The sequence below is a fragment of the Aspergillus thermomutatus genome, assembly GCF_002237265.1.
Source record: "Aspergillus thermomutatus strain HMR AF 39 chromosome Unknown NODE_203, whole genome shotgun sequence".
NCBI classification, from domain to species: Eukaryota; Fungi; Ascomycota; class Eurotiomycetes; order Eurotiales; family Aspergillaceae; genus Aspergillus; species Aspergillus thermomutatus.
In genome coordinates this window covers 5,388-23,817 of record NW_020798252.1, presented here as the reverse complement: position 1 = coordinate 23,817, position 18,430 = coordinate 5,388, and the positions used below count along the sequence as shown (strand labels likewise).

Genomic DNA, 18,430 nt, shown 5'->3' with positions numbered 1-18,430 from the left:
TCGGCAACGATAATACCTCGTCGACGGGGCCTGGAGAAAATGGCGGCGGAAAAGGCGAGGCCCGAAGTTTTCGATCTTGGCAGCCGCGATCTCAACTTTTTTCCCTTCTTCAGCAGTCGAATCGCTTCTTCTCTTCTGCTCCCCACACCCCCAAATCTATTACTTCTCCCTCAACATTTGGGGTTCGACTCATATTCTTCGTCACCCCTCCTACACTCGCCTTGCGATATTTGACATATATTTTTTCCCGGATTTCCAGAGCATGATCTCAGCTAACAGAATGTCGGCTGTCGCACGGGCGGCCACTTTACGGTCCCATGTCCCCGGCCTGAGAACGACATACAGCAATGCCATCGCTTCTTCGCGGACTCTGATTCAAAATGGCTCTTATTCGACGTGTTCCTCTGCCTCGCTCACTGTATTACGGCACAAAAAATCGTCTTTCCCCACACGCGTTCAACTTGTCTCTCCGTATATTGCTTTGCCATTGACGCGGTCATTCCATGTTGCCACCCCCCGCTGGCAACAACAGCAGAAAGAGAAGCAGAGTGAAGAAGCCAAAAGTGAGAAGAGTGAAGAGGCGAAGAATGAAGGAGACAAGGAAGAAGGACAGAAGGAGGCGCCACCACCACCGCCGCCTCACGGAGACAAGACTCCCTGGCAGGTTTTCAGAGAGACTCTCCAAGCTGAGTTCAAGGCATCAAAGGAATGGAATGAGTCTACTAAGGCTCTCGCATCCTCTGCTCACGAGCTCGCCGAGAACGAGAATGTCAAGCGTGCTCGTGCCGCTTATGAAGCCGCTTCGGGTGCAGCATCTTCGAAGACGTCGGCTGCGTTAAAAACAACTGGTCAGGCCATCGGAAAAGGTGCTGCATGGACATGGAATACTCCTGTTGTTAAGGGGATCAGAAAGGGTGTCAGCGCTACTGGTGCTGGACTTGAAAAGGCCACAAGACCCGTACGTGAGACGGAGGCCTACAAGAACGTGAAGGAAGCCATCGATGACGGAAGCAGCTCTCGCTATGGTGGCTGGATTGAGAAGGAAGAGCGCCGTAGACAGCGACAACTGCGTGAAGAGAAGGAGTTGAAGAGTGGGCGCCGTACGGCCGAACCGCTGGTTGAAGATCCAAAGTAAGTGCTACTTTCACTTGGAGCTTTTTTCTTTTTACAATCCTGACGATTGCCTGGTGCAGTGCGGGTACCAACCTCACCCTTCACAAGGACTCTGCTTGGAAAGAGTCGTGGCGCGACTTCAAGGACTCAAATCCTATGATGCAGAAACTCTTCGCTCTGAAGGAGACATACAACGAATCTGAGAACCCTCTCATCAGTACGGCACGCAGCATCTCGGATCGTGTCGCTGGCTTCTTTGCCGAAAATGAGACTGCCCAGGTCATCAAGAAATTCCGGGAAATGGATCCCAATTTCCAGATGGAATCATTCCTGAGGGAGATGCGCGAATATATTCTACCAGAAGTACTTGACGCCTACGTCAAAGGCGATGTTGAGACGCTCAAGCTTTGGCTCTCTGATGCGCAATTCCATGTTTACGCTGCTCTTTCCAAGCAATACACCACTGCGGGACTCAAGTCGGATGGCCGCATCCTCGATATCCGTGGTGTTGACGTTTCTCACGCCCGTATGCTGGAACCAGGCGAGATCCCCGTCTTCGTTGTGACCTGCCGTACACAGGAAGTACATGTTTACCGTAACGTGAAGACGGGCGAACTCGCAGCTGGTATGGAAGACAAGGTGCAGCTAGTTACCTATGCCATTGGTCTCACGAGAATTCCCGAGGACGTCAACAATCCCGAGACCAGAGGATGGAGGTTGATTGAACTGCAGAAGGCTGCCCGTGACTACATCTAAAATCCTCGCAACTTTTACTCCTACGTACCTTATCCCTTCAACAATCCTCAACCACCATTCTCCATTTTCTGATTATCGGCGGCCTTTGATGATGAATCACCTCTCATACTATTCTCGATTGTTTTGATATCATGCCACTGTACTATATTGACTATCTAAATAGAGGCCTGGCGGAACCGGCGCTCCATGTTTTATCTGTGATAGTAACTTCGACCTATTGATCCATTTCTTGCAGGGTCTTTTCTTATTTTATTTTTTTTATTACTGCCCGAGTACTTGTGCCCTCTCCACACATTTCACGAATCTAGTTTGTCTGGCCTTCATGGTCTCTCTGAGGCGATCGCCGTCACCAAAGGCTCGGCAGACGGATCGTTACGAATGGCGAGGACATCTTTGATCCTGGATAGCCTGCATAATAGCCAATGTCTTTTTTGTCCCCTATCTCTGTGGGCTCATACGGCGTTTGTTTCTTTGTGATCTGCAACAACCAAGCTCCACTCCCTTTGTTTCATGTATTGGCATCTGGAATCATACCCAGCCTCTTAGTCCTTTTCTAATGCTTTTTGATGCGAAGGTACCTGCACATACTTTTTGAATCATTGATACTACAATGCACTGGTGGCTTCTTGGCGTGCCTTGATAAGGTGAAATCTGTCATCAGTGACAGTGTAACTAACTACTCCGTATATGGGCCAGATTGAATATCATATAGCGATTATAGCTTCTATAAGTTTACAAAACTCGTGACCAAGCTCCTATGGCTCGTATTTAGTAGAAACAGGTGGGTGAAGCCAGAGAAGAGGAATATCTTTTTGACAAATTCAGAGGCAATATATCGTAGCTGAATGGAAAAGGTAAACTATCATGCAACTGAGGGCAACTTCTGGTTTACTGTTGACCTCCACGCCCGGCACCGCCCATCATGTTCCTCGCCCTAGATAATTTGATTAGTCTTCTATGACAGGAAAGAAGTGTACGCATGAACTTACATCTCCGCGATGTTTGGGTCGCTCATCAAGCTAGACATGTCCGGCATTCCACCGCCACCGCCAAAGTTCTCGGCCATCTGCCTCAGCCGAGGGTTGCTCATGAGGTTGTTCAGCATGTCTGGGTTGCTCATCAAGTTCTGGGCCATGCTCGCGAACATGGGGTTGCTCATGATAGAGCTAAGATCGGGCATACCGCCGCCGCCGCCACCTCTGCCACCGAGCATGCTGGCGAGAGAGGAAAGATCAGGCATTCCACCAGCACCGCGCGATGCTCCAGCGGCATCGTCGACATCGTCGGCAGGAGGCTCGGCACCACGGCTGGCCTCTTCGATCTTCCGCTTGGTGGTTTCAAGGCCTCTCTTCATGGCATCGCTACCTCCGTTACCTTCCGCCTCAATACCTTTTTCGTAGGCTTCCTTTGCTCCCTTGTAGTCTGCCATGTCGAACCGCGCGAGACCGAGACGACTCCAGGCCTTGGAGTACTTGGGATCCACAACAGTGGCGAGTTCCGCATCCTCTGCAGCTTTCTCATGTTGACCGGAGGCGGAGTAGGCAGCAGCACGGTTGGAGAGGTAGATCGGGTTCGAGGGGGCGATGGACAGGGCCTGAGTGTAAAGATCGATCGCCTTACTGTATTCCTTGCGGGCCATGGCTGCATTTCCCTCCGATTTCAACTTGTCGGATTCGGGTGTGGGAGCACCAGCCTTGGGCTGTTGTGCCTCGGTGCTCTTGGCCTGCGCTCCAGCACTCGCAGATTCTGTCGAAGGCTTCTTGCGGAGCTTCTCGTAGACGCTGAAGATGCTCGCCAGCGATTGCCCGCCAAGAGCGTCCTTAACGGCGGCCTCATCTGAGGGGTCGACCTTGAAAGTGTCCGCAATGCAGGATTGAGCGATTTCAATGGATTCGGCATCATCCGCAGTCAGAGTACCATCCTTCAAGCTGGAGCTTAGAAAGTCAATTATTGCAAGCGCCAGGCGCTTCTGAGACTCGGTGGGAGCCTAGATAGAACAGGAGTCGGTAAGTCACTGATCTGTCATGGATACGATATAGTGGAGAGAGCCGGACCATCTTACCATTGTGTGAACTAACTGAAGATCGCTCTAAGCAGTCGAATTGGGTCAAAGAATAAAGAAAGATAAAGCAAGCGGGAGACTGGAGAATCAATCGAATGCTCGTGAAGCTGAATGAATGCGGGGGCATCGCCCACTGTGTTTGCTTTGTTTGTTCTGTTTGTCAGGGGAAGCTCCGGCACACGTGATGATGGGATCATCAACATCTCGCCTCGAATACCATCCTACACATCAGATATTCGTTGATTTGATGGCTAAGACGTGGAGGGCTTTGATGATCACGGCAGGTCTCTCTGGGATTGGAATGTCCCGAGTTTGACACGTCAAAAGCCCATCCTAGAACCCTCGAAGATGACTCAATGTGAGCTCCTTCTCCTGTCTGTGACTATCGCACCCCAGTCGAGCCATGTACTGGCCAAATGGAGTTCCGCGGGTCTATGCGATCAATGGCCCAGGGATTCCACTTACTTCACATATCGAGCCGGAGACAAATGAGCGTGAGGTTGCTGAAGAGGAGAGATCTGCAACGGATCACAATGTTAAGGGAGAGGGACCCGAAACCGAGTCAGCCTGGGCCAATGAGGCCATTACTGGTCTGTGTATTTCTCGAAGCGGTCACATATTTGCGACGATGACCGATTCCTCGATAGCTATTTGGCAGACTAGAGTATGACCTTGTGGCCCTCTCGGACGTCATGGAGTATGAATTGATTTGCTGACTCGCCGTTAGCCTACCGCAGTTGTTGCTGCGATTGCCCGCTCCGCCTCATCCTTGAAGACGTATGGGTTGAATGACACTCTTCTTATGCATCCTGACTCGACGATACTTGCTGTGCAGACACTTGGTGGATATCTGCTTACTTATACGATTGCGACTGACCCCACCAATCGCGTGTATCAACAACATTTCGATCAATCAAGTCAGAACCGTCGTCAGCAGCTCGCTCGACTGTCTGCTGGGGAAGATGCCAATGGGGTGCGTGATGTTAGCCTACGCTTTCGGATGGCGATCAAGATCGAATCTGGTATTGTCAAAGCTCTGGCTCTTGACCGGGAGCTGATTGTAGCTACTGTCAAACCAGCGGCTGTCCAATGCATTCGGTGGACTCCTGACGCAAGCGGTGCCCAGACCACGTCAGAGCTGCTCAGCCGTATTTTGAATGTTTCGAAGCGGACCTCTATTACGGATATGGTTTACGATCGAGCAATCAATCTGTTGGTGTGGGTCACCAGCGAGGGACAAGCATATGCCGTACAACGAGTGCCGGAGAGGAACAGCACGGCAGAAGGTCCAAAGAGACTTTTCCAAGGCCATTGCTTCCATGATCCGAAGCACGATGGTGAAAAAGCAGTCAAGGTCGCGATCAATGCCCGGTTTTCGTTGCTCACAGTGAACTGCGCCAATGGTGAGATCCTCGTCTACACAGCAAAAGACTATCTGGGGAATGTTCCATTCTCACACAAGCTCCAATTACCCGCTTCTCCTGCCACCATTGGCAGCTTGAAATTTATGTCCTACTCTCCGGATGGATATTGTCTTTTTGCGGGCTATGATCATGGCTGGACAACATGGAGCGTGTTTGGCAAACCGGGTGGAAACAGCTTCTCGGCAGATAGATCGCTCGCTGCAAACAATTCTGAAGACTGGTTGACTGGGGTATCCAATGGGTGCTGGATAGGCGGAGGGTCAGACATCATACTGACAGGGCAGAATGACCGTCGCATATGGATCCTTGAAACAGCCCGAAGCGCTCTTACGGGCTGCTTTTCTTCTGCGAATCTAGCCAGAGGCTTGTTACAGACTGGCACGGAAATCATTCTATATCGCGGCCATGATTTGCCTGATCTTATGACAATCTCTGGCAAGGACTCATTGTGGCATCATGCACAGTATCCTCCAGCATACCTTCATTCCCAGTGGCCGATCCGCTCGAGTGTCGTCTCGCAAGATGGGCGTTATATAGCCATTGCAGGTAGACGGGGACTGGCGCATTACAGCGTCAACAGTGGTCGCTGGAAAGTCTTCGAAGACCCGAAGACAGAAAATTCGTTTGCGGTTCGCGGTGGCATGTGCTGGTACGGGCACATTCTGATTGCGGCTGTCGAAAGCGATGGCTCCTACGAGGTTCGTCTTCTGATTACCATTGACCTGTTTTGAAGCAACAGAAGGTTGATGGCTTTTTTATAGCTGCGTCTATATTCCCGAGAATTGCCTCTGAACAAGCATTCAATATTGCACATAGAATACCTTCCCTCGCCGGTAGTGTTCATAGGACCTTCTGGCGAAGATTCCCTTCTCGTTTACACTTACGACAACATTTTATACCATTATATTATCAACTCGATGCAGCCACGGATAACCCTTGTCCCTGTTGGTCAGATTGCGTTCAATGGTATTGTGCGGGCACCTACCAGAGTTCGGGCGATTAGCTGGGTACTGCCGGAGGATCAGATGCGTAAGTGTCATTTTCATTCTCATGACTTCGTAAAATGTGGCAACTTCTAACGTCTGGCAGGAAACGGTGACCCGTCTCAGGATGTAAAGGTGGCATCAGTGCTGCTCTTGGTTGACGGAAACATGGTTCTCTTACAACCCTCCTTGGCTGAATCTGGCGAACTCAAATATGATATGCGGGTGATTTCTCACGATGTTGAGTACTATATCTTGATGCGAGACCAATTCTCCTTCAATTTTGCACCGCCAGGGGACGAGTCTGTTCCTGCCAGTCCCTCGGCCGAGGTGGCATTGAGTGCGTACCACCGTAGTGATCAATCACTGCGGGACTCCCTCTGGTTGTTCTGTGGCAAGGTATTGCTTGTTTGGGGGGATGTGCGTGACGTTCTGCAACGCGAGGAAGTGCCAAAGCCAATACAAGTGCCTTTAGACTTCTACCCTCTGTCGGTACTGTTGAACAAGGGCATAGTTTTGGGAGTCGAGTCGGAAATGATACAAAGACGTGATGTCACATTTGCCGCTCTGAAATTCGCTATAAGGGTAAGGTCTTCACATTTATTCCTTATTCATGTCATCTATGCTGACATATATACTGATGTTGAACAGACTCATTTATTCCTACCATATGTCCTACAACATGATCTTGTCCGTGGGGACATCGCGGCGGCACTTACGCTATGTCAACGTTTCTCCCACCTCTCGTACTTTCCGCATGCCTTAGAAATGCTTTTGCACCACGTCCTGGATGATGAGGTCGATAACGAGAGGAAAGAAAGCAAGACAGACGATCCCTCTCAACGGCACGAGCCACTACTGCCATCCGTCATTTCATTCCTTCAAGCATCACTGCCGACTAAAGTGTTTTTGGACATTGTTGTCCAGTGCACGAGAAAAACTGAGCTTCGCTCGTGGCGCACACTTTTCAACCACTTGCCTCCTCCGAAGGATCTTTTTGAACAGGCCCTGAGGCTCAACTCTCTCAAGACGGCGGTGGGGTATCTGCTCGTCTTACAAGCCTTTGAAGACGAAGACGAGGGTGGTCATGAGGCGCCAATTGAAGACTATGTTGTCCGTCTCATTGGTCTCGCGTCGCAAAATGGTGATTGGGAGCTCTGCGGTGAACTGGCGCGGTTCTTGATTGCTCTTGATGCATCTGGGGATATGCTTCGACGCGCTATCTCGCGGGTAGGGCTGAGAAACACAGTTCAACCCGGAGGCGGGTTGAACATGAACGGCTCGGGAATCAGTGTCAAAGGATTAGGCTTGGGCATTCATTCACCTCCGTGGCCAACATTATCGCCAACATCATCCGTATCTCCCCACTCGCGACAACGAATTCGTCTGGAGGACCAGGGGTCCGCTGTGGACAGCGGGACAGACGATCAAAGCACATTCTCTGCGATCAGCCATTGAGCATGTACACAAGGGCGTGTCGCAGCTTCTCCTCTACAATTGTATTCAATTGGAATATCCATCCGTATATAGACGATTTCCTAAGCCTATCAGGCTTCGCCGACTACTACCGACTACCGTCGGAATGTTTCTCCTTGATGATAGTCATCTTCATTGACTAGACAGGATCATCTCTATTCTTTTTGCGAGAGCAGATTCATCAGCCATGACATATATGTGCTGCTTCCATGTAAAGCATAATCAGTTGGCAATCCAAGCAAGAACGAGAACCTCAGATCATTTGTTATTTACAAGAGAACGCCACGTCAATCTAAATGCATCTTCCACAAGCCGTCACCCAAATAATGCCCCTCGTCCATGACCACACCCTTTGGCTTCGCCTTCATCTCCTCCGTTCCGACCTTCAACGGCCCGACCAGACACACATGCTCCTTCCCTTCAGCCTTGACCGCAACCACCTGCCCCTTCTCCAACGCATGCTCCGCATCGGGTAACCGCCCACCGGGCGAAGTCAACCCAGGCGCCATGAGCGCCGCGCCCGAAAGCACGAAGCGGATCGCACCTCGATCGATCTGGACCGTCGGCAAGGCATCGGGGTAGGAATGAAGCAATTTGAGATGCGGGATCGGGGGCCCATCCATGGGCTGGTAGAACAGAGGGGTCGATTCGATGGTGTATAATGTCGCTCGATCCGGTCTGTAGCACAGTCCCATACATTAGCCTCTGCTTCCTCCATCCCACCTTCAATCGATAGGATTCCAGTCCAAGGGATATTCAGGGCGCGAGTACAATTTCACCGCATCGAGCTGGGCTTTCTTGGGGAGGATCTCATCGATATACGGCTCGAAGCCGGGATATGTGTCGAGGAGTTTTTGGCGGAGGCCGCGCTGCACCGAGGACTTGACTTTTGAGCGGCCGCTCGGGGGGATACTTTATTCCCATCTTCTGTTAGCATTCAACATTGATTAATGCTTGTATCGAATAAATGAAGTAATTTTCGCCTTGGGGCGGATTCCGCATTGGTCTGTTTGCGGGATGCAGTGAGGGAGGGGTAACAGAGAACTGGTCCCGCTGTCTCACGAGGTTCTCACAGACCCAGGGGAACCCAGGAAACAGAGTTGGACTCGCGGGGTACTTACTCTTTCTTGAACATTTTGGGTATTGCAATGAAGAGGTCAATGGTCGGTCACTGGGCTCTTGACAGCATCAAAGCAGTCCGCTATTCCTTCACGACCTCCGACGAATTGCGCCAATGGTACGACGCGGTTGACGCGGGGAGGGGCAGTAGCCGTCACGTGCTAATTGAAGCTGTCATGTTGCCTGATCTGTAAGGCGCATTCTCAATTTACAAGCTGAATTTGCGTAATACGCTCTTCGACCTATCCTTGGTCGCACTACGAAGAAATGGACAACTTTTCGAGTTTCAAGTTTCGTGATATTGAGTACTTTCTACCATGCCTGGGTGGGAATCACAAATAAACCCAAGCAAGGTATCAGCCTACATGAGCTATATCCAAATTTTGATCGATCTATTTAGCCCTTGGCAGCACCGGCCTTGATGAGAAGGATGTCACCATCTTCCACAACGTAGTCCTTGCCCTTGGTCATGACCTTGCCGGCAGCCTTGACAGCGGCTTCGTCACCATACTCCCGCAGGGTAGCGTAGTTGTAGACAATGGCCTGAATGAAAGTCTTCTCAAAGTCTGTGGTCATATATCAGCACTTAGGTCCCATCAGGTAGGGAAAGGAAGGATCATACCAGTGTGAATCACACCAGCGGCAGATGGAGCTTTGACGCCCTTGCGGATAGTCCATTGACGGACTTCGTCCGCACCAGTGGTGAAGAAACTGGCCAAGTTGAGGACTTGGCGCATAGTAACAATAACCTTGGGCAGAGCGGACTTGGTGTTTAGGCTCTTGCACTCCTCGGCGGCCTTGGCGTCATCGCCGAAGGCAGCCAAGCGCTCCTCGAAGGAGACGGAGATGGGGATTAGAGGATCACCGGGAGAGTTCTTCTGGATCCACTCAAAGACCTTAGGCAGGTACTTGTTCTTCTGACGGATGTAGTCTTTCTCGCTGAGGTTGACCAAATACACAACAGGCTTGGCCGTGAGCAGGAAGAGAGGGTTGATAACCTCAACCTGTTGATTGAGCGATTAGTATCTGAAGCACAGACAACTGGCGTAAACAGAACATAAATGGTTTGCAAATTAATTCAGATAGGACATGATCTCATAACAGCCTCTGCGTTGTAATTAAAATGAGGCTGTTCGACGAGCTGGGTTATATCGAGCAAAGCTCTTATTCATCATATGAAAGGGCGGATACAGAAATGACTGGAGAGAATAAAAGGGGGAAAAATGACATACCTCCTTGGGAGCCCAGTCACCCTTGCGGACATCGTTCCCATCTTTCAGGAATTGAAGCACCTTGGCGACGGTAGCCTCCTCCTCACGCAGCTTCTTCATCTCAAGAGACTGTCCACCGCGCCGTGTCTGCTTGCTCAAGTTCTCGAGTGCCTTCTCAACAAACTCGATATCCTTGATCCGCAACTCCTCGCTGATGATGGTCAGATCACGGACGGGATCGACGTCACCCTCGACGTGGATGATCTCAGCGTCATCGAAGCATCGGACAACCTGGAAGATGGCATCGACGGCACGGATGTGGGAAAGGAAAGCATTTCCCAGACCAGCGCCGGTAGAGGCACCGCGGGTCAGACCGGCGATATCATACACGGTCAAGTTGGCGGGAACCTGAGACTTGGGCTTGTAGTGTTCGCAAAGCCAGTCAAATCGCTCATCAGGCACGATGACACGAGCCTCTTCGGGGTCGATAGTGGCATAGGGGAAGTTGGCCGGGTTACCCAGAGAAGACTTGGTGATGGCCTGGAAGAGCGTCGACTTGCCGACGTTGGCCAGACCGACCTAATCAAGAGGAATTATTAGATTGCATGTTGGTTTCTTCACATCTGTGTGTGAATGGCAGATGGTGAAAGCTACATGATGTAGGACGAGGAGGATGTAAATGAAAAAAAAAAAAAAACTGTTGTCGGATGGGAACTGTGATTTAAATAGGAGAGAGAGAGAAAAAAGCGAAAAGGCTGGGAAATAGGGCAGAAAAAAAAATAGTACGGTGGGGTCAATGCTCACATACGATACCACTCTTCAAGTTGTTTCCTGGACGGCCCAGCAGGACCTTCTCCTGGACAACGGCCTTCTTGGGAGGCATCTTTTTCTTCTTCTTGCTGGAGTAGTTTCGGCGGGAGAACGGAGAAAAATAAGAAGAAGAAGAAGAAGAAAACGGGGAGAAGAAAGGAGAGAACTGATGGAGGCGCGAGGCAAAAGCAGAACCAGCTGCGGATCGTTCTAAACGGAGGGGAAGAGAAAGGAAGAGAAAGACGGAGGGCGGTGCGGGAGACGTGATGAAGAGCGCCCACCGAAAGTGGGCAGACAAGAGACTGGGAAAGAAGAGAGGGAGGAAGGGGTCAATTGAAGGGGAATAATCTTCTTTATGCGGTCAAATGACGGTTGGAAGAATAATTGAGATCGGGATGTTTTCCTTTCCTACTTGTAGATACAGAATTCGCCTAGATTTCTCTGTTCTGATGCTTTTCTCGTGCTTTTCTTGTTCCTCCAGAAATTTTGCCATTTTTCTGCCGGTCCACATCTCACCGCTCACATGACTGCAGAGCCCTGGATCGTGCACGTGATATTCCCTTACTCCATATTAATAACATCATAGTTTATGTGATCGTGATTAGAAGAAGGGATCCAGTGATGGCCGCGAAAACTCTTTGCGACACAGTTCAATCACTTTCAGAGATCAGATGGAGAACAAGACTATAGCATGAAAAGTATGTTACATCCGGATATATGAAGTGGAAGCGAACAAGGAACCTTGAATCCGTAGCTCCTTGACAATAAGGTAAAAGAAAATGGCTACCGCTCAATCAAAGCCGGCCGTGTAGAATCCGCATCATCAACGCCGTATAGAAAGATCATAAACGAAAAGAATGAGACTGTCAACTGTTCTTCTCTGATTATTATGTTTCCATCGCATCGTCGTCTTCGGACTCGTTGTCCACCACGCCCAGCAGCTTGGCATAGGGAACGGTCACTCGCTGAAGATCCCGGTGTTTACCTGATAAAAAGAAAGGAAAGAAAGAGTTAGCGACGTACGTCCATCAAGTACAGATGACACAACCAAGTAGAAAAAATGTTTCTGCAACTTACCCAAGGCTAGAATCACCTCCTTCAACAACACCTCGCGTGGCCAGCCACAGAGGGTCTCCGAGCTCTCCTGCCAGTTTCGATCTTCTTTTTCGTTCGCTTGTAGCCGGCGGACTGTGCCTGTCTCGTCCTCCTCCTCAAACAGACCACCAATCAGCCCCTTCAGCAGCTCCTCGACCTTCATCTTCAGACCTTCCGCTCCGATCCGCTTGGCATACATAGACAAATAGAGCCGGAACTCTTCTTTAGCTCCCAGCGATAAGGCTGCGGCGAGTCTGTTTTCCAAATGAGCTATAGACACGCTTGACTCGAAGCTCTCGTAGCCCTCGCGAGACAGAAGGACCTTGATCAGCCGCTGCAGGAAGTACGCTCGTCCACGGAGAAGAGTTTCATTCGTCGTATTGCGTTCCAGGAACGGAATGATGCCGGCTGAGACAGCGGCCTTGGCTTCCTTGTCTTGCTGTGGTCCCGCAGACTGCAGGTTGCCCACCGGAGCTTCCGTGGAGTTCCAGTACTGGCTGCCGACAGCCCACCAGGCCTCAGAGACGCGCTGCCAGGTGTACATGGAAGGCGAATAGGAGTAACCTTCGCCATTGGACAATGCGACCACCACCCGGCCCTCGGAGTTGATTCGCGCATTGGTAATTGCTGGAGCCGCGGATGGATGCGCACCCAGCGTGTGAATTGCTGCATCTAGCACGGGTTGGAGAGAGATGGGAGGGTGAGGGGAAGAAAGATGCTTGGCGTTCCAGACATAGCACATGCCCACCGCTGATATACACAGGATCCACGGGCCATTGCATTCCAGAATCACAGGTTGCGCTTCAAGCACGAGAGCGCTGACAAGTCGCCGGCCTGCGGGCGACCAGATGTAGACCGATCCATCTTCGCAGGCGGCGGCCCACATGCTCTGGTTCCCAGTCACGAGAAGCACAGTCCGTGGGAGGAAATCCTGCCATAATGGCTGCTCGCCGCGAAACAGCGTGAGGCGTACAGGCTCGCGATCTACCGCTCTACCTGTTAGGCTTGCAGGGGAAGGATTACGAGCCTCGAAGACAACGTCAGCCCGCGATTTGCCCGGCTCTCCTGTAGTAGCGCTAGGCTGTTCCGTCGGCCTGCCGTTGGAATCGATGGCCCGCACGATCTGGCTGCGGACTTTTGGTACTGCGAGGCGGAGCTGGCTGATCGCCATGCAGGGATTCGTTACAGCAGGCCTTATGAACTCCGGCGTTGGCTGCTGTCCCGTTGGTGCAGGTTGAGGTTGCGCCGGAAGAAGCCCATCCGGCGTATTTGCGAGGATCGGTGTCGCGCCGTTCTGACTCGCCAGTGCCACCCGTTTCTCCACGTGTCCATCTTCATCGCCCTCGAGTTGCGCGAGCTTTCGCTTATTACCGAAAAGCAACGCAGCAAGTCCACCCTTAGGTAACCCATCAAAAGGTTTCGAAAGATCAACAATCGACTGTGGCGCATCAGCCTTCACTTGGCTACTGACCGAAGCCATGAGCCGTGCCTGAGGGAGAGATGACTCTGCCGCGCCGGCTCCTGACACCAGAAGAGGCGCAATTCGCTTCCTGCCATCCTTCGTGTACGTCGGGCGCTGCTTCAGCCTCTCCAACTTCGCCTGATATGGATCTGGCTTCTCCGGTTCTGGAGCTGCTGGTGTTGCTGCTGTGCCGTTAGGTTGAGCCTTCTGCGTATCTGGAGCGGGCGAGGGACCTCGTGCAGGCGTTGCACCGTTTGACGGAAGTGGTGCCGACTTGCCATTGACCACACTGTCTGCGGTGGCATGGCCATCGCCCATTAGAGCACCCATTCGCCCCTCGACACCTTTGATCTCTCCAGCCTTGCTCTTCTCCTCAAGCAGTAGCCCATCCGTAGTTTCAGCGATGCCAGCGCCTCTTCTGTTCGTGCCAAATTTTGTGAGCGACTTCTCGTTCTCCTCCATCGCCATTGGGTAGCCTAGCTCTCCGTCCTCAAAGCGAACGGCAAGAATCGTACCATCGAGGGCAGTCGCAAAGAGGCATTTTCCATCGGGGCTCCAGGCAAGATCCGAGATTGACTTGGCAGCCATCTCCTGGGCGACCACAATGGGTCTGGGGTTGCTGGTGATCCAAATGCTCAGTGACTTGTCTCCCCCGGCGCATGCAATCACGGTGACGTTTTGCATCGCATGATTTTGGTTTTCAACCGCCGATTTGCTGACCGGTTGACTTGAATACAATCGCGGGGAGAAAGCGCACACCTCCACCGGTGCTTCGTGGCCGATGAGATTGATATCACCATCCCACGAACCTCGGTTGATAATTGCAACAGAACTAACAGGCCCGTTCACTGCGTTGGCAGCCGCAATGTGCATTCCGTCTGGAGACCACGAGCAGCGACGAAAATAGGCAGTAAGTGGTGAGTTTTGGAAAGGCGCGGAGATGGTCTGTTCGAGCACGAAATTGTTCATCTGATCATGGGCCGTAGAATTCGGCGACGGCGAGGTAAATCGAAAGATACGGATTGTGCGGTCGTCACTCGCCGTGGCGAAGTATTTATTTGCCGGGTCGAACGTAATTCCCTTGACATGGCTCTGGTGGATGGATAACGTCTTCAACTTTTCGAATGTATGCCCTGACCAGACCACGACCTTGGAATCCAGCCCAACAGATACCAAGATTGAGGAATCGTACGACCATCCTAGATCTTGAACATCATTGTCATGGCCTATCAACCTCCGTATCGTGCGCCAATTCTCCACAGGTGGTGCCTCGTTCGACCCTAGCATTTCCGAAGATAACACCGGTTAGCCAGCTACCTTCGCACGGTCACATAAGCCAGCACCTACCGAACGTCGAAGCATGTGAAGGAGGATTCGCATCCAACGTATAAATACAGACTATCTTATCGTCCGCGCCCGACGCCAGGTACTTCCCATTGGGCGAGAATCGAACCGTATGAATCGTGCCCGAGTGGTTGCTCATCGACGCAAGCTGCTTGGGCTTGTTCGCATACTCGGGGTTTCCCGTATTATAGATCGCTTCCGTAGACCATATTCGAACGTATCCATCTGCACCCAGGGTAGAAGCGCTCATATCAGCAACTGTCCCAAACTCGTGTTCCGTACGGCTAGGCCCGTAGATGGGTCAGGGAGCTTCTCACCTCCAGCTGCTGTGACCAAACGGCTTCCGTCCGGGGATATATCGCAAGCGTAAACCTCGAAGTCTTTTCTCTCCCCTATCCAAGCAAGAAACAGTATTAGCACAGGTTTAGTAGCCAGGTCGAGATCCCCGAAGTAAAGATGTGCGGTTCATGGTATCGCAAATGAGCCAACACAAAAGAAAGAGAAAATGCACCTCCATGGGTCAGCCAAACCGGCTTGATAATATGCATCGCAACAGCTGCGTTTTTCGCTCTCAGACTTCGATGATGTTTCTTTTCTCTGCGTAGGACCGCTATGTTCGGGCTGGGCTCCTAGTAGGCTGACGTGGATGTAGGACTGTGGTTCATTGGGAGCATCGCAGAGCAACGGCGCTGAGGCTCATCCGATGATAAATTATTCTTGAACGAATGACAGAAGAGATAAGAACCGGAAATAGCTGCTGACTGAAATAAACCTTCACGTTGAGCAAAAGGGATGCGCCAGTCAGTTGCTTCGAAATATGTCTGGAGATTAATCTAAGAAATACGCCAACGCGAACAAAGGAGGACCGATTAGCAAGTCGCGATCTCCAGGCGCGGGAGTCGGATGGTCCGAGCTTCCTCATGCTTCCTCATATTCTCCGCCTGCAGGGACTATCCACATATTTATCTTGACATTGGACTGCATATCCTGCATTGAGGGTGAGATGTAGGAGGTTGATGCTATTTTTGCCTCCACCTTACTATTGGAATACTGTACATTATACACAGGAGGAGAGAAAGGATAAGTGTAAGAAAAATCAGCTAATGCCGACCAACACTTGCCGACGACAACTTTTGTTCTTCGCCACGGTGGCTCCCTGCCTGCACTCCTGAGAACATGCTAGATGTTGTTGAGAAGTGGAATCATGGTTGCAAAAGACGAGAGGTCGTAAGGTACAAGTTGTCACGAGATATTATCGTAGACCAACAGATCATTTCAGCGGGAGGGAGTCATGGAGGGAGATGCCCTCAGCGAAAAAGGAAACGCCCGAAGTCTGGAGGATTGTACCAAGAGGTTATCAAAGAGAAAAATCTTCAACGAGACTCCTCTATCTTCTCTGTTGACTCGCTTGGTCAAATCCTTCCAAGACACTATCAGCGACATTCTCAACCTTGTCGGTCTCGGTCTGGGACTGCGCCTGATGCTCTGGCTCAGAAGTGTGCTTTTCTGCCTTGTGTTGATTTGAGTGCTCTACCTGAGCTGGCTCCTGCACTCCGACGGCCTTTGCCGCAATGGAGCGCGCCTGGCTCTCGTTGACCTTGCCATAGACGGCCATGGCATTCGCAATCATTCCACCAAGATCGCCAACATTGCCAGGAACAACAACGGCCGTTCCTTCACGCGCAAGATTTGAGAAGGCCTCGACGTACTTCTCTGCGACTCTGAGGCTGACGGCACCGTGCGCATTCTCTTTGCCCTCCGCCATGGCCTTAGCAACGTTCTCGATACCTCTGGCAGTCGCCCGCGCCTTGAGCATGATCGCCTCAGCCTCACCAGCAGCACGGTTGATCTGCTCAGCCCGCAGAGCCTCGGATGCAAGAATGACGGACTGCTTCCGACCCTCCGCGATGTTGATCGCACTCTGTCGCTGACCCTCAGATTCGAGAATCTCCGCACGCTTTGACCGCTCTGCCGTCACCTGACGGTGCATGGCTGCAACAACCCCTTCTGGAGCATGGATATCCCGAATCTCATAACGTAGACAGACCACTCCCCAGTCCTGAGCTGCCTCATTGATAGCCTGCGTAATATTGGTATTTAACGTGGCACGCTCCTTCAACACGTGGTCTAGCGTGAGCTGACCTATCTCCGAGCGCATCGTTGTCTGTGCTAGTTGGGAAATGGCATACTCGGCATCCTCAACGCCGTAACTGATCGGTAATTAAAACGAGTCAGCTTGCTGGTCTTATTTATCAGGTCTCCCTCGCACGACCTGCTGTCCCCTTTCCCCTGCCCCCTCTGACGCTGGACAAAAGAGCACTCACCTTGCCTTGTAGGCATCAAACACCCTCGTATATAGCACACCATCCAGCTCCAACGTGACGTTATCAGCAGTAATGGCATTCTGGCTCGGTATCTCAATGGCAGACTCCTTCAAGCTCTTAACGTATGCGATCCGATCGATAAAGGGGATCAGAACTGCCAACCCAGGCTCTAAAATTCGATGGAACTTGCCCATCCGCTCAACGATCCATGCTGTTTGCTGAGGGACGAATCGAATGACGGTGTTCATGGGAAGCGCAGAGCGATTGGAAAAGTAGGTCGCGGGTGCGCCGCCAGCCGACGAACCGGGTCCGAAGCCTAGCAGTGATGATTCTGGCGCAGGCCGTCGAGATGTTGAGGAGACATTCTGCCGTCGAATGGAATTCAGGGTGTTGGTAGCTGAAATACAAGGGATCCGAAGGGGGAGGCGGTTAGAACCATGAATGGAAGACCGAAGCAGTCTCGATGACTGCCTGGACGTCACTTCCATCTCGAGGGAGTAACTACGGGGAAGAGCCGAAGGATGTATGGGACAAAGTTGGAGTATTTAGGACAAGTCTGATCAGACCAGCTCTCGTGGGGAAGAAACTCGGGTGCAGCTGGCTACTGCGTTCGTCACTTGCCGATTCGATGGCCTGAGGCAGAAGCTCATGCTGAGTCACCGCCTAGCTCCTAACTAACTAACTAACTAACTACCTTGCCGTAGTTAAGTCACAATTTCCTGTTTAGGAAATTAATTCCACTTCATTTGAGCCGTTGTTCATAACTTCAAGAGGGACGAGGTGAGCACGAGAAAGACCACACTTATAATAATCGTATGTCGGAGATTTCGATCAGGCACTTCGACTCAAGCTTTGAGAACTCAACCCATAACCCCGAGGAGTACTCCTGGAAGCAATTCGCTAATACGGAAACCTACTCATGGCATGATTGAAATCATGGTCAGGAAATTTGTGTATTTCAGGTCTGAAATGATCCTCCTTTTCCCAAGAAAAAATAATCACGTTCCGAGAAACAAAAAAGCAAACAATGACCCGTATTATGCATGTCGCATTACTCTCACAGTAAGAGAACTGACAACCCATTTTATGCAAAATAGAAGGAGAAGGATGAGAGTAAGAGGATGTTAGAGAAAAGATGCAGCACCGCAGAAGGCACCGAGGAAGCAGATGGAGCAGATATCACTAAAGATCTTGCTCTGGGGTCGTCCTAGGGCGTATGGGACGGGAATCCGTACGGCGCTTCGCCATTTT

General features: G+C 51.3%; 6 protein-coding genes across 6 annotated transcripts; 2 read left to right on the top strand and 4 right to left on the bottom strand.

The window, feature by feature from the left end:
- Nucleotides 1-262: 262 nt before the first annotated feature.
- On the top strand, nt 263-1,869 carry tim44 (protein translocase subunit TIM44; the record flags this gene model as incomplete). The annotated part of the gene is made up of 2 exons (XM_026756867.1): nt 263-1,131; nt 1,194-1,869. The coding sequence occupies 2 exons, from the start codon at nt 263-265 to the stop codon at nt 1,867-1,869; spliced, it is 1,545 nt and encodes a 514-aa protein (XP_026611828.1).
- An 888-nt stretch (nt 1,870-2,757) lies between these two features.
- On the bottom strand, nt 2,758-3,934 carry CDV56_102999 (putative Hsc70 cochaperone (SGT); the record flags this gene model as incomplete). The annotated part of the gene is made up of 3 exons (XM_026756618.1): nt 2,758-2,803; nt 2,859-3,856; nt 3,932-3,934. 3 exons carry the CDS (start codon nt 3,932-3,934, stop codon nt 2,758-2,760), a joined length of 1,047 nt encoding a protein of 348 aa, XP_026611827.1.
- A 400-nt stretch (nt 3,935-4,334) lies between these two features.
- On the top strand, nt 4,335-7,796 carry CDV56_102521 (RIC1 family protein; the record flags this gene model as incomplete). The annotated part of the gene is made up of 5 exons (XM_026756140.1): nt 4,335-4,595; nt 4,659-6,053; nt 6,117-6,384; nt 6,445-6,923; nt 6,990-7,796. 5 exons carry the CDS (start codon nt 4,335-4,337, stop codon nt 7,794-7,796), a joined length of 3,210 nt encoding a protein of 1,069 aa, XP_026611826.1.
- Nucleotides 7,797-8,101: 305 nt separating this feature from the next.
- CDV56_102371 (translation machinery-associated protein 20) lies at nt 8,102-8,949 on the bottom strand (the record flags this gene model as incomplete). Its single annotated transcript, XM_026755990.1, has 3 exons — nt 8,102-8,492; nt 8,586-8,726; nt 8,936-8,949. The coding sequence occupies 3 exons, from the start codon at nt 8,947-8,949 to the stop codon at nt 8,102-8,104; spliced, it is 546 nt and encodes a 181-aa protein (XP_026611825.1).
- Nucleotides 8,950-9,329: 380 nt separating this feature from the next.
- Nucleotides 9,330-11,027, bottom strand: CDV56_102085 (YchF/Obg family ATPase; the record flags this gene model as incomplete). The annotated part of the gene is made up of 4 exons (XM_026755704.1): nt 9,330-9,499; nt 9,556-9,937; nt 10,166-10,723; nt 10,953-11,027. 4 exons carry the CDS (start codon nt 11,025-11,027, stop codon nt 9,330-9,332), a joined length of 1,185 nt encoding a protein of 394 aa, XP_026611824.1.
- An 814-nt stretch (nt 11,028-11,841) lies between these two features.
- Nucleotides 11,842-15,403, bottom strand: hir1 (putative histone transcription regulator Hir1; the record flags this gene model as incomplete). Its single annotated transcript, XM_026755102.1, has 5 exons — nt 11,842-11,939; nt 12,032-14,791; nt 14,859-15,080; nt 15,173-15,247; nt 15,367-15,403. The coding sequence occupies 5 exons, from the start codon at nt 15,401-15,403 to the stop codon at nt 11,842-11,844; spliced, it is 3,192 nt and encodes a 1,063-aa protein (XP_026611823.1).
- Between the last annotated feature and the right edge of the window lie 3,027 nt (nt 15,404-18,430).